The sequence below is a fragment of the Neopsephotus bourkii genome, unplaced genomic scaffold (genome assembly GCF_033783945.1).
Source record: "Neopsephotus bourkii isolate Nb327-2 ecotype Australia unplaced genomic scaffold, CSIRO-AGI_Nbou_v1 NB_1600, whole genome shotgun sequence".
NCBI classification, from domain to species: domain Eukaryota; kingdom Metazoa; phylum Chordata; class Aves; order Psittaciformes; family Psittacidae; genus Neopsephotus; species Neopsephotus bourkii.
In genome coordinates this window covers 1856290-1871141 of record NW_026902076.1, presented here as the reverse complement: position 1 = coordinate 1871141, position 14852 = coordinate 1856290, and the positions used below count along the sequence as shown (strand labels likewise).

At 53.2% G+C, this 14852-nt stretch overlaps 1 protein-coding gene across 1 annotated transcript; it reads left to right on the top strand.

The window, feature by feature from the left end:
- The first annotated feature begins 6290 nt into the window (after positions 1–6290).
- CTSB (cathepsin B) lies at positions 6291–11649 on the top strand. Its single transcript, XM_061372218.1, has 9 exons — positions 6291–6478; positions 6986–7071; positions 7451–7565; positions 7813–7931; positions 8721–8806; positions 9494–9640; positions 10295–10411; positions 11213–11341; positions 11433–11649. Exons 1-9 carry the CDS (start codon positions 6353–6355, stop codon positions 11528–11530), a joined length of 1023 nt encoding a protein of 340 aa, XP_061228202.1. The 5' UTR covers positions 6291–6352; the 3' UTR covers positions 11531–11649.
- Positions 11650–14852: the final 3203 nt, after the last annotated feature.

Genomic DNA, 14852 nt, shown 5'->3' with positions numbered 1-14852 from the left:
TCCATTTCTAAGGACGGTGGGGAATACATTATATATATATATGTGTGTGTGTGTGTGTGTCTGTATGTATGTATGCATATGTGTATATTTTATTCCCACCTTTTTTCCAGAGAGGGGTGAGAAAATAAATAAAAATACATATATTGTCTTTCTCAATAAAGAGAAGCTTTAGCATCACGGTGGTTTAGAGCAGGGCTTGAAACTAGCTCTGAAATTGACTGTTCTGCACTGTTCATACTTCTGAGTATCAGCCAAAATTAGGGGGAAAAAGAAGTCAGCACAGGAACAGTACAGTAACAGAAAAAAAACTGCTGGACTTCCAGGTGAAAAATTCAAGGGACACTGTCAGGCTGGAGACAGGATGGGCAGGGAACAGAGCAGCTCCCAGTGCTTAAAGGGCTGACAAGAAAGTGGCTTTCGACAAGGGGCCTGTAGGGACAGGACAAGGGGGAATGGCTTTAACCTAAGAGGGGAGACTGAGATGAGCTCTTAGGCAGAAGTTCTTCCCTGTGAGGGTGCTGAGGCGCTGGCACAGAGTGCCCAGAGAAGCTGTGGCTGCCCCATCCCTGGCAGAGTTCAAGGCCAGGTTGGACGGGGCTTGGAGCAACCTGGTCTGGTGGAAGGCGTCCCTGCCCGTGGCAGTTGACTGGAACTGGACGAGGTTTACATCCCCTTCCAACCCAAACCACTCTGACTCCATACAAACTAAGCACGAGAAGACACAACCTCCTTGCACCACCCGCAGGCGGGGCGGGCCGCGGGCCGGATGCCGTCACGCCGGGGGCGGGCCGGGCAGGGGTGACTCAGCCGCAGGGAGCTGCCCCTTCCGCGGCCGCGGGGAGTGCGGGGCCGGTCGGGAGCTGCGGAGCGGTGAGTGCGGAGGGGACGGGCCGCGACGGGCTTAAGGAGCGCGGTGCGGTGCAGTGCGGTGCGGTGCAGGCACTGCAGCGGGGCAGAGGCAGGGCAGGTGAGGGGATGGGATGGGGTGGGTGCTGCGCTGCGCGGCTCGGCTGGGGCAGGGGGACACGGGTGGGTGCGTTGTGATGGGGCACCCCTTGCGCTGCCGCCGCGGGGAGCAGTGGGGGACTCAACCCTGAGCTTGCCGGATGCTGCGGAACACTCATTGGGCAGCAGCGGTGTCTCCCAGCTGCGTTTGGGGGTATTCTGGGCGGTGGTGGATGCAGGAAGGATGCTCTGCGGCTCGGAGGTGAGGTTTGATGCAGGGAAAGTGCTATTAACCCGCAGTGCGTCTCAAAGGCAGCTAAACCTTCCCATAAGTGCCACGGGTGGAGAGAGAAAACCGTGTTTATATAATGCAGATGGGAAGAAAAACCAGCCCTGCTTGTCTGCTGAAGGAGGTCGGTTTGCCATCAGCTGCAGTGCTTGTGGGAAGATGCCGTGATGCGCGGCCGAGCTGGGGTCTGGCATCAGGACCATGGCTTGGAGATGGCGCCGGGTAAAAGCTGCCTTGGTCTGCCTGGCACGCAGCCTGGCCGCCATCCATATATAGCTGTCACCCATATACCGCACCAGCGGGCGTGATGCAGCAAAGATCGCTCCCCTTCGCCTGTTTACCTAAAGGTTGCAAAGTGGAAGGTTGCAGAAGAGAGCAAGGAATTTCAGTAGAGCGGGGTGTCTGCTGGGGGCTTGTGCAAGGCTCTGCTTTGTGGAGTGGTCTGTGAGAAGAGGGGATAAAATCAGTGCAGCTCCACTGGAGGGGAAGCTTGCACTGTGTGTGAATGGAAGCTGTAGAGGCAAGCACTGCAGGTTGTCTCAAGGTGTATTTATTTAGCCAGATATCAGACTTCTGGTAAAGATTTAGCTTTCCTGGGAAGGAATGGGCGTGGGGAAGAGTGCCTCATGCTTTTTTATTTAATTATTTTTAAGGAAAATATTCAAGCTTTGATAATTCAATAATAACTGCAATGTAGTCACCAGGCCATGAGTTTGGTGCTCCCAGACTGAGCAAGCTAAGCTGGACTGCACTGTTTATATGCTTGCTTTATTGTGGCTTAGAGTCATGCACAATCGTTGGCAGCTAGAACAAAGGACAAAGCTCAGCCTGGGTGAGGAGGACACATGACTTGGGTTTTGCTGAGCACCTTCACCTTGGAGGGGTGGGGGTGTTGTAACTGTGATCGTGGGACAGCTCTTATCTTCCCCTAACCCTTGAAAAGGGGTATGTGGATGTCTCTGTTTGTGCCTGGAGGGGTTTAGCCCAGATGATGGAGGAGCTGAGAAGTGCTTCAGGGCTGTTATCTCATGGCCTGACCACTTCCTGAACAGAATCATGTGAGCTGGGCTTTCAATAGCCTGGTTTGGGTTTTTTGGGTGGTTGTTTATTTCTTGACTATGCTCAGTTAAATGGGACTTGGGGGTCTGGAGTTCTGGGTGACATCCTGCAACCTTTGTGGTGGGACTCTGCAGCAATGAACTGCAGAGGGATTTCTTATAGCAGGCACTGCGCATCTCCCCTGGCTGCTAGGCGGAGGCTGTGGGACCCTACTGATAACATGGTCCATACAGTTGGATCTGTATCCCTGGGAAAGCAGGTGGGAGCAGGCTCCAGCTCTGAGATCTGCTGCTCAGGATGGATGGAGAGGGCACCTGGGTGATGTCAGCTCCTTTCCTGTGCCCTGTCTATTTGCAGTTGCAGGCAGCGCAGCAGGGCTGTGATGCAGCACCAGCTGCAGCATCTTGCTTCTCACATTCTTCTCCCTCACACACTGCAGCCACCCCGACCAGCTCATGCTGGAAAGCCTTCAGCCTCTGTGCTTCCTCATCACTGGCTCGCACAGGGGTGTCTCAAGGGCTGCTCTCAGGTGGCCCAAATCTCCCCTCTTTAAGCAGTGTCTGAAGTGCAAGGGCCCTGATCAGGGTGTGGTGTGCTGGTGGGCAGAGCTTCCTGCAGTTATTTCCTGCTCACCCTTCAAGAAACTGAAGGTAATTTGAGTCCCAAATCCCAGGCATTTTGGGTCCCAAAGCAGGGAGCTTGTTCTCATCTCCAAGGTCTGCAGCCCCAGAGGAGATGGAGGAGCCTGGGAGGCTGTTGGCAAGCCTCAAACATCCTCCTCCCACCTGGAGAGTTTGGGGCGAAGCTGCTGTGTCTTAAGACATCCAACAGCCAAGCTTTGCTTCTGTTTTTCAAGGTGTGGTGGAGTGTGACCTGTGGAGACAGCTTGAACAGGGTTATCCTTATGCTGCAGGGCACCTGCAAGAGGCTGGGGGTTGCAAAGGGAAGAGGTTGCTGGAGGAGCTCCCCTGGCCTGTTCAGTGCGCAGGTTTCTTGTTTGCAAGGCTGGTTTTGGTGCTGCTCGCGTGTTGGTATCTGGAACATGTGCGGGGCTCTATGGGGAGGGAGGAGTGTGTGCAGGAGATAGCGGCGGTGGGGGAAGTGGGTGCGCAGGCAGTAACGCTGCCGCGGGAGGTGTGTCACTGTCACTGCTGGTACCGGGGGTGGGTGATGGGGGCAGCGGCTCTTGCTGTGCTGCTGCCGGGGCTGGGGAATTGCCGCTGGAGGAAACTCGTCCTGCGGGTCCCGTGCCTGTGCTCCCTATTTATAGCCCTGCTGTACACAGGGCGCTTCTGAAGCGGGGGGGCGGGGAGGAGGAATCACGAGATCGAGGATTTCCCCTTCCTTCTCCACGCAGACCTTGGGATATTCCAACTGTGTCAGCTCCCTCTGACGCCTCACAGCCATAGGAGACTTCATGGATTCATGGAGTGGTTTGCATTGGAAGGACCTTAAAGCTCATCCAGTTCCAACCCCTGCCACAAGCAGGGACACCTTCCATTAGATCAGGTTGCTCCAAGCCCCATCCAACCTGGCCTTGAACACTGCCAGGGATGGGGCAGCCACAGCTTCTCTGGGCACCCTGTGCCAGGGCCTCAGCACACTCACAGGGAAGAACTTCTGCCTAAGAGCTCATCCCAATCTCCCCTCTGTCAGGTTAAAGCCATTCCCCCTTGTCCTGTCCCTACAGGTCCTTGTCCAAAGCCCCTCTCCAGCTTTCTTGTCAGCCCCTTTATGCACTGGAAGCTGCTCTAAGGTCTCCCCTTAAGAAGCCTTCCCTTCTCCAGGCTCAGCTCTCTCATGGCCCATAGGGAGGCTTCATGCCAGTGGGAGGTTTGGCAAGAGCCTTGTTTGCTGAAACAACCGAGTGGCTCCCAGCTCTTCAGGTTGCACTGGGCTGTGTCGCGGTGCTGCTGCTGGCCATGCCGTGGGGCGGGCGCAGTGCAGCAGAGCCTGGAAGGCGATAGCTGTCCAAGGGGAAACTGCCTGGTATCACTTTCAGTCTGGTTTCGGATTGTCTGGAGCTCCAAGTGTGTGGCTGTGTGGCCCGGTAACCTGAGGATGTGAGGTATCCCTTGTGCACCCATCAGGAGCTGTATTGATGTGGGAGGCTTTGCGGGGCGGGTTTGAGCATGCCAGGAAACTTACAAGCATCCTATTGAAAACACAAGTGTATTAGGTGGCTTCTGGCCTCAAAAACACTTCCCTTCTGTGCTACAGGTGGTATAGAGTTGACTGCAGGAAGTGCAGCAGGTTTGGGGTTTGGGTTTGTGCTGGGTTTTCGTTTTGTTTCCAAGGATTTTCCATTAGAAAAGGTGCTTCAGGTGAGGCTGCTCACCTCTGGGCTTCCCATGGCCATGTTGAAGGGCACAAGGCAAACCCCACAGTAGCCTTAGGAATGAATGTATATTTGTTTCTCTGGCCATAACCTCTTTCCTGCTGCATAAGCACGGTGAGGACACCAGCAAGACCCTTGTGTGCGAGAAACCTCTAAGCAAGGAAATAGAAACCCCTTCCAAGAGGTGAGATTGAGGGGCAGGAGAACCCATGTGCTCTGAAACTCAGCTAGCATTTGGGCTGAGCATCCTGCTGGATGCACAGAGGGGGATAAGACCCAACAAATGGTGGAAGGAGGAGGGAGGGGGAGAGAAAGCAAGACCCTTTATACAGTTAGCTGCAGCCGCCTGGGCTTGTTGCTGGCAGAAAGTAGGGCACTCCTGCTGGGCTCTCTGCTCTGGGAAGGCTAAACTTGGCTGTGAGTAGGTGGTGGCAGCCTGCATAGGAAATACGTGTGCATCTCCCCATCCCTGCCCCGGCTCTGGCCGCGGGGCTGGAGTGCTGCTGCCAAGAGCTGCATGTCCGGCTGCTCCGGTGTGTTTGCCTAGGAGGGCTTAAACCCAGGCTTGCAAAGGTGATCACATGTTGAGCTCACTGAGACGAGTAGGAATTAAAGCTTAAATATCCCTGCTGCTCGGGCTGCTGCGGAGGGTCAGAGGTGTTGGGTTGGAGCTCATTGGGGTGGATGTGGGGTTGGTGGAAGGGGAGCTGGGAGGTTCTGGAGCAGGGTGCCCTGGTGTGTTTGCAGGGATTCAGCAGCGCATGGTCAGAGTGTGTGTCCAAGTCCAGTGTGGGGACGTGGAATGAATGGTGGTTGCTGGTGTTGAGGCTGTAAGGGAGAAGCTGCTGCTTAAACCCTGCTTCAGCTAAATAACTGGTATCTCTTAATAGGGGGTTAAATTGGAGTTGTGCAATTTAATGTGGATTAGGTTAAAGGAGGCAGGAGAGCAGAGAAATCACCAAACCCTGGAGCATCTTTGTACTGGGGGATGCCTGTGGTTCTGAGTGGGAGGTTGTGTTCACTGCTGCTGTGCTCCTGGATTTCCCCTGCATCTCTGTTCCCCGAATCAGAGGCTTTCCTGGTGCCTTGTGCCAAGGGAAGCAGCTTCACAGCCTCCCTTATGAAAAACCCCAGTGGGAGGGGAGCACAGGCAGCTCTGGTGCTTGCAGACATGGGCAGGGGGTCACCCCCCTGGGCTCTAACCCCCATCAAGGTCCCCAGGGCAATGGGCTGACCAACATGAGGCCATAGAGTCCAAAAGTGTGATTTGGAGTGATATCCTCAAAGGAAGGAAGGGCAGGGGCTAGCAAATCCCTGAGGCTGCAGTTTGTGGGTGTGGGGTAACACTTATTCCTTCTAGTCCTTATTCTCCGTTTTTGTGGAAGTGAACACAGCCTGTAATACCCTCCAAATCCCTTGGGTCTGCTTCAAAAGATATTTTCCTGCTGGTCCTAATCCTGCAGTGGTCAACAAACAGGGTTGCCTTGTCTGATTTCTTAATGAGCTGCAGGAGGGGGGTGATTACTACTCTGCTCCTGCATCTCTCCTGACCTTTGGGATAAACCGGGATCGGGAGGGACTTTATGCAGCCACGTGTTTTATCCTTCCACGTGGTGCTGCAATGGTGCTCCTGCCAAGCCTTGGGTCTGAGTCTGCCTTGGGAAGGTTTCCAATGATGTCCAAATCTGGCTGCAGGTGGAGTGTCCCAGCCTATAGCCAAGATGTGGCCGTCCGTGTCCATCCTCTGTGTCCTGGTGGCCTTCACCAATGCTCGCAGCATTCGTCACTACCCTCCTCTCTCCAGCGACTTGGTCAACCACATAAACAAGCTCAACACCACCTGGAAGGTGAGTACTGGCTTGGTGAGTACTTTTGGATGCATTGCTCAGCAGTCTCTTTGTGGGACTCCATAGCTGAGCTTTGGGAGTCTCACCATGGTGGTTGCTTCATAGCAGCCTTGGTCCCAGTTGACTTCTCTAGTGAGCTGATGCTGTCAGGGATTCCCATGGTGACAGTAACTGTGGATCTTCTCTGTGGAACAGAGCACTGATGGATCTGTAGAGTAGGAGCAATGATAAGAGGAGGAAGGCTGGAAACAAGCAGCAAGTGTTGGTGACCTGGCCAAACCCAGGTTGCAGTAGCTAAATGCTAGGGTTGGACCTTAGCTTGCAGGTCATGATGCACTGATCAGGGAAGGGGCTGTGTTCTGTGTCTGTATGTAGCCTGGGTCTTAGCTTCTGGGTTGTACAGCAAGTGTCAGACACTGATGGGGTCTGAGGGAGATCTTGAGCACCAGGCTGGTCCCAGCACTGGTGGCTGTGAGGAGTTGTGTCCCATTTCTCTGTCTCTTCCAGGCAGGGCACAACTTCCACAAGGCTGACATGAGCTATGTGAAGAAGCTCTGCGGCACCTTCCTGGGTGGGCCCAGGCTCCCTGAGAGGTGAGTGTTGGGAGAGGAAGGTGAGTACCCTGTAAAAGCTTGCGTGGATGCTCCTGGTGCATCTGGGATGCGCGAGGGTCTCCTGGGTGCAGCTTGGTGGGCATCATGCATGGAATTACACAGAGCAGCATGTGGAAGGGGGTGGGGACATCTGTCCTCTGTTCTGTTAGATACTTGACCAGTCATACTCCTTGAAACTTAAAACACTGGAGGAGCTGCTGACCTGGTCTGAGGACTTCAGAAGTATCTGTGCTGCTTCACTAAGCAAACAAGAGCCCTTGTCCTCCAGGTCACCTTCAGAGGAGGTTGGGGAGTCCTGTGCAACTGGTCCTGTTCCACTGGTGTTCCTGTAACAGTGCTTCTCTCTTCTCACTTCCAGGGTGGATTTTGCTGCAGACATGGAGCTGCCTGATACCTTTGACTCACGGACACAGTGGCCTAACTGCCCTACCATCAGTGAGATAAGAGACCAGGGGTCTTGTGGCTCTTGCTGGGTAAGTGCATGGGCAGTTTGACGTCACGTTGGTACAGAGTTTGCTGGACAAAAAGGATGCCATTGGGTTTGCTGCCAAACTGCATAAATGGGGAGATGCTGGGGGCATCCTGCAGTATCTGAGCTTCTCGATGGGCTTATGCTAGCTAGGCTTATGCTTGCTGCACTCATTGCTGGAAGGCTGCCTGGTTTCTCTCCCATGTCCAGCTCTAATGGTCTTCCCTTGGGTTTCTGGGGGCTGCCCGCAGGCTTTTGGTGCTGTAGAAGCGATTTCAGACAGGATCTGTGTTCACACGAACGCCAAGGTGAGCGTGGAGGTCTCGGCGGAGGACTTGCTGTCGTGCTGCGGCTTCGAGTGCGGCATGGGGTGAGCTGCTCTTGGTTCTCGTGCACTGAAAGGGTGGGTGGTAGGAGCAGGGGCACAACCTGGAGATGCTGATCATTTCAGCCCTGTCTTCCTGACAGGTTGGATGGGGCTTTGAGCAACCTGGTCTAGTGGAAGCTGTCCCTGCCTGTGGCAGGGGCTTGGAACTGAATGAACTTTAAGGTCCCTTCCAACCTGAATGATCCTGTGATTCCTGGTCTCCCGATGAGCAGGCAGCCTCACTAATAGTTTATGCTGTAGTTACTGGAGTTAGGTCAGAACATAAAGGTGACTGCATGGACTGAAAGTCCCTCTGGGGCATATCCTACCCCCAGCAGCAGTAGATAATGATGGCTGGTGGTGGGAAGGCAAGCACATAACAGTGCTTTCCTATACAGAGTTGGCAGCTGCCTAATCCAAATGAAGGATCTTATAATAGCCCCAAGCCTTGGTGTTCAGGCACAAGCCTTTTGCAGTTGTAGAGAGCAGGGTGGGGAGTTGGGTCTCCAAACTGTGTAGCCTCTGCTTGCTCCTGGCAGCAATGGCTGACCCAGGGACCTGCTAAGGCAGCACCACTGCTTTGGGGTTTGGAGTCATGGGTGCTCTTAGCTGCTCCTTGCCCTAACACTTTGGTGTGTTGAAGCCTGGAAACCCTGGGGAAGGCAGGAAGTCAATGTGCTGAAAGCTTCCCTTCAGCCACCTCAATTTACCACCTCAAAATCAGTGGCTCAATTTACCCCAAAGGGAATGGCTCTGAGCAGGCTGGAGCTGGAAGTACTGCTCTTTCTCCAGGTGCAATGGTGGTTATCCTGCTGGTGCATGGAGGTACTGGACAGAAAGGGGCCTGGTGTCTGGAGGTCTCTACGATTCCCATGTGGGTAAGTCCTGGCAGATACCCTTGTGACAGCAAAGAGGAGCACCTCTGCTTGGTGTTCCGTTACAGGTTCATGTCCTTCACAGTGCCTCTCTTCTGGTCTCTGTTGTTGTGGATGCTAAACCTCTGTTACCCAGATGGCTGCTCCTATCCCCATCTATGGCTCCTGGTCACTCCCTGGGACAAGGGTTTATGAGCAGCAGCTAGTGGCAGGAGGGACATCCAGGAAAGGAGCACAGTAGCCAGGCTTAACAACCCTGCAAGGCTTCTGCTGCCATTCCTGGCAGTGTTCAAGGCCAGGTTGGACGGGGCTTGGAGCAACCTGCTCTAGTGAAAGATGTTCCTGCTTATGGCAGAGGGTTGGAAGTGTATCTTAAGGTCCTTTCCAACCCAAATCAGTCTGTGATTCTATGATTCTATAGCCATGAGTTGGTTCATGTTTCCATCTTTTCCATCACATTGTCAAGGGGGAGGTGCTGGGAAGCAGATCCAGAGGGAAACCCATTGCTGAGGCAGGGGTTGCCCATCTGGCAGTGGCAGACCTACTCTTGCTCACACCCCACTGATATCTGTGGGATTTCTGGGTCAGAAAGGTCCTATCTTTTTATGGGTTATCCGGTGCCTTCTCCAGCATGGCTTTTGGACAGGGGTGCTCGGGAACAGCCAATTCATTGCTATCTCTCCTCCACAGGCTGCCGTCCCTACTCCATCCCACCCTGTGAACACCACGTCAATGGCTCCCGGCCACCCTGTACTGGGGAGGGAGGAGAAACCCCGAGGTGCAGCCGGCACTGCGAGCCTGGATACTCACCTTCCTACAAGGAGGACAAGCACTACGGTAAAGGGGGTGGCCTCCAGCACTGCTCAATGCATAGCAGCTCCAGAGCTGTTCCCAATGGGGCTGGCAGGGTTGGACCTCTTCCTAAGATGGTTTATGGTGGTTATTCTCTGTGCCCTCAGTGATGGGCAGTCCTGCAGCAACCATAAACCTGGCAGATGCACAGTTTGTATTTGCTGAGGTGCAACTGAGACAGGGGAACTGGTTTGTGTCCTTGTGGTGCACATGCCTGGGTTGAAGAGCATGGTGGGACTCTGGTATCAAAGCCACCTCCTTCTTACTCCGTGCTGGTAGCAAACCCTATACATGTAATCTGGTTATGTAACCCTGTACATAATCTGGTTGCTTCTTTGGGATTTGTCTTGGCTTTGAGAAATTTGGGTTGTTTTGGAAATGGGGACGTACAAGGAGAAAACTTCCCACTGAAGCTGTCTGAAACAGGTCTTCAGGTGAAGAATAGGACTCGGGTTAAATCATTCTGTCTGGAAGAGGGATGGTTGGAGTCCACTTTTCCTGCCTGCCTGTGTTAGTGCCTCTGGAGCAATTGGGTTTGAATTCAACCTTTAAGTGGAGAAGAGCTCTTGCAGGGGCATGCTGAGCAGTCTCTGCAGCCTGACAATGCCATACTAATGGTGGAACTTTTTTCCTCCCTAGGCATCACCTCCTATGGCGTCCCTCGCAGTGAGAAGGAAATAATGGCTGAGATCTACAAGAATGGCCCAGTGGAAGGAGCCTTTATTGTCTATGAGGACTTCCTGATGTACAAGTCTGGTGAGCATCAGCACTGAGGCTGTAGGGAGCCCTGTTCCCTACTACATCCATAGGGTCCATCCCTCTACTCACTTCTGAGAGGAAATCTCAAGCTTATACTAGAGTATCTGGTCATACAAGAATGTGGGTACAAGATACCATCTCCCTTATCCATTGGTTTACAGCAAGGGGAATAAGTGCTTGGGACTGGCTCAGGGAGGAAGCCCCAGTGGGGACCCCCCAGAATTGCAGCTAGGGTTTGGAACAACAGGGTTTTAGGTAAGATCCTGACAGGTGGCTCTCTTGATGTGGACTCCAGTTCCCTGTTATGAACTTCTTGGGATGTACTGCCTTTGGGCCCCTTGCCGAGGGGGCAGACCCTTGCCCCTTGGCGTTGGGTGTCCTGTGCTGAGCTGATGCTGAGCATCAGTCCTTCCTTCAGACTCTACACTAAGCTCCAGGTTTGCTTTAACTTGGCAGAGGAGAGATTTAGATGAGCTCTTAGGCAGAAGTTCTTCCCTATGAGGGTGCTGAGGCCCTGGCACAGGGTGCCCAGAGAAGCTGTGGCTGCCCCATCCCTGGCAGTGTTCAAGGCCAGGTTGGATGGGACTTGGAGCAATGCGATCTAATGGGATGCATGCCTGCCTGTGGATGGTCTCTAAGGTCCCTTCCAACCCAAACCATTCTGTGATGCCATGGTTTAACCAATCCCACTTTTCTCGGCCGGTCTGTGGGGTTTGCTATCCAACATCTCACAGACTGTGGGCGCTCTGAGGTGCAGCAGCACAGTGCCCATGAGCGTGTTGGTGTGTTGCCTTGCAGGGGTCTACCAGCACGTGTCTGGTGAGCAGGTTGGAGGCCACGCCATCCGGCTCCTGGGCTGGGGTGTGGATAACGGCACTCCTTACTGGCTGGCTGCTAACTCCTGGAACACCGACTGGGGCGACAACGGTGAGGCACCCCGGATGCTGCCAGGGGGAACCCCTTCCCTGTTCTTTGTGGTCCAGTGGGGATGTTGACTTGTGCTGTTGGTTGCTTTCAGGCTTCTTCAAGATCCTGCGAGGAGAGGACCACTGTGGCATCGAATCTGAGATTGTGGCCGGTGTCCCCAGGACGGAGCAGTACTGGAAGAGGATGTAACTTGATCAAACAACCCTGGGTCCCCGATGCTTTTAACTGATAGTGGGTTGGGTGCAGAGCCCCCCCTTCTAAGAGACTATAGTTGAGGTTACTTTATTAAAGCTTTTTATCTTTTTTTTTTAACTGTATGGTGGAGCTGGAGGTGGAACTGCTCTCCACCACCCCTCTGCTCCTGCTGGGTTGCAGGTATGGGACATTCCCTGCTCAAAGGACTGCTGAAGGACTTGCTGGCCTCTTGTGCCATGATATTTGCTTAGCCTGGACCCCTTCCAGCTATATCTGTAGCTGGGAAGGTAGGAAGCAGTAGCTTTGTGCTGGGGCTAGGGACTTGGTGGGGTGGTGGAAATGGACCCTGCTGGGAAGCCGTGGCCAGAGGTGATTTGTACCCCCCTGCCTGAGTTGTTCTGACTGTTGGTGCCCAAAATAAGCAGGGTTAGCGTGTGCCTTGAACTGGTTAAACTTAGAGCTATTAATGATGATGTACTGATGAACTTGATATGGGGCTGGCTCTGTCCGGAGCTGCGTTAAGGCCCCTTCCTGCCTGCAATAAGTCCTTTGTGCATTGCTTGCTCCATCCACTCGGCTGCTTTTTAAACCACTTGTTCCTCAGCTGTTTTGTCTGCTTTTTCTGCTGTAGTCTGGGGTTATTGGTCCTAAGGAAGGGCCTGGCTGGAGCTCCATGAGCCTTTGACCTAATGTCCTGCAAGCATCTAGGAGCACGATGGAAGGAATAAACCACTTCCTTGCAGCTTGATGTGTACAGTGCTGCATCCAACACTGACGTGGTGCTTTGGGATGGCCTGTGATGAATGTTGAGCAGGGATGAGGGATGTTCCCCAGGTCTGCTGCAGGGAGCTCATGCAGATGCTTGGAGGATTCTTGCTAACTTGCACATAGTGAAGCTTTTTTTCTTTCCTTTTTGAGCCACAGGCATTAAGGAAGAAGAAAAAAATCCTTACTTTTATTACTGGGGGAGGTGTAATAGCTGTATAGGAAGAATCGTGATTTGCTGACACTAATATAGTGAAAGAGAGTTTCCTTTCATTTTAAAGCACAAAGTATACTGCTGAGGCTACATGTCTGGAACACATGAAGCAGGCTCTCCCTTGCACTGTAAAATAGCCCCTTGCCTCTGCTTACTCACCAGTGAGACAGAGCTGTGGTGTATGTGATTGGAACAACTGTGCCAATAAATGATTTCTCCAGTGTCTTGTCTCATGGCTCTTGGTTGCTTCTGCTTGACCTTAAACCACCTCAAACTATACTCCTGTGCACTGTAGAAGCAATGTTGTCTTCATTCAAGTGAGCTCAGTGTCAGCCCCGTCCTCTGGTGACAGTACAGCTGCAGCTACTGCCTGGGGCTTGTGCTGACTCCTGAGCAGCCCCTGGGTATCATCTGCACTTGGTGGTGGGTGAAGTGCTTCTGCCCCCAGCATCTCTGCACACTGGTACATGGGCTGTGAGGATGCACCAAGGCACTGCAGTGCATGCCTGCAGTGCAAGGCCCAGTAACAGTCACTTTACTGACCTTTAGCTGTCTTCCACTCTGGTTAAAATTACTTCTTTGGGTCTGGCAAATAAAGCTTTACTGTGATGCCCTAAGTAGCAAAAAATCTTAGAGCAGTTTCCAGTGCATAAAGTGGCTGACAAGAAACCTGGAGAGGGGCTTTTTACAAGGGCCTGTAGGGACAGGGCAAGGGGGAATGGCTTTAACCTGACAGAGGGGAGACTGAGATGAGCTCTTCGGCAGTTCTTCCCTGTCAGGGAGGTGAGGTCCTGGCACAGGGTGCCCAGAGAAGCTGTGGCTGCCCCATCCCTGGCAGTGTTCAAGGCCAGGTTGGATGGGGCTTGGAGCAACCTGGTCTAGTGGAAGGTGTCCCTGCCCGTGGCAGGGGTTGGAACTGGATGAGCTTTAAGGTCCCTTCCAACTAAAACCATTGCGTGATTCTCCAGTTTGCATTTTATCCTAGCAGGGCTTGCAACTTGTGGCATGGTAGGGAAGTACCAGTGTGAAACGACAGCTAAAAAAAGGAACAAGCTGTTTTTTTTTCCCAAAGAAAACTTTTAATTCCAAGACAGGAAGCTGCACAGAGAGAGCTACCGCAAGTTTCTTTTCAACAACAGCTTAAAACTATCTACATCAGTATTTGTGGAGTAGGGGTTCTCCTTCTGAGTAACAGTCTGGCCACAGGGGCTTGGCCTTGCACAGGCACCAACCAAACTGCTCTGTGTGAAGAGCTCTGTCCTGCACCAAGACAGGGGCTGTCCTTCCCTTCACAAAGGCAAAGCAGCACTTACAAGGGGTGGGTAGGGACCCTGATAACAAAAATCCACCCCAGGAAAACACTTGCTGTTAAAGTGCTGTTTCCTCTCAAAGGAAGTCTGGCCTGATGTGTTTCAGAACACAGCTTCCACATCCGTCTAACCCAAAGCATCACTTCAAGCCAGAGCCAAGCAGGCAAGGGAAACCCACCCTGGCCATCTCAGTGGCTTAAGCCTTCTGAGCCCATACCAGAGAGTGCTGCTGCCTTTCAGGCTGGCCAGCGCACCAAGGCCCCCAAAACACATCCCATGAGGGCCAGGACAGTGCAAACCCTCACCCTCCTACCTTGCACAGGCACCCAGCACTGCTGCGATGATGTTGCTCCCATCCCTTGGGCTGAAGAAGTGCTGCAGAGCCCAGAGCCTGCAGTGGAGCCAGGCACGGGGTTATTAGCTTAGGACCATGCAGGCAGCTCCTTTCTTATTTTAACCACCTCCCCATGCTCAGACACGAAGTGCAGGGTGCCATCTGCTAGAGAGCAGGGAAGCTGCAACATGTGGCTTTCAGCTGGGAGCACATTAAAGTGGACAGAGCACCCCTCCTCCTATGTGTTTAACATTAAAAGGGCTTGTTTCAAGTCTAGCAGCCTCCTTCAGCACAAGAATAGAAATGTAAAGATTGCCTCTGTTTCCAGGCTGCAGGGTGTCAACCAGCCTGGGCTGAGGGCCAGAAGGTGGCCATAGCTTTTTCCCTGGGTAAGGAAGCATGTTGCTCTCCTGGCTGAAGCAGCATCCTTCCAGTGTGGAGCAGGCACCAGGGGTGACAGGGAAGAGGCTGCTTAAGAAAGGGAGGCAAAATCCAAGTGGTTTTCCTCAGCTCTGAGCTGGAAAAGTGTCTCACATCTCAAGCAAGAGGGGTAATGGGTACAAATTGGAGCACAAGAGGTTCCACTTAAACCTGAGAAGAAACTTCTTCTCAGTGAGGGTGACGGAACACTGGAACAGGCTGCCCAGGGAGGTTGTGGAGTCTCCTTGTTTGGAGACATTCAAAACCCGCCTG

Excerpts from the sequence above, each read along its gene's own strand:
- CTSB (XM_061372218.1), top strand. The coding sequence starts at position 6,353 with ATGTGGCCGTCCGTGTCCATCCTCTGTGTCCTGGTGGCCTTCACCAAT. Across the intron at positions 9,641-10,294 it reads CAAGGAGGACAAGCACTACG|GCATCACCTCCTATGGCGTC; the intron begins GTAAAGGGGGTG and ends TTTCCTCCCTAG. Across the intron at positions 11,342-11,432 it reads CACCGACTGGGGCGACAACG|GCTTCTTCAAGATCCTGCGA; the intron begins GTGAGGCACCCC and ends GGTTGCTTTCAG.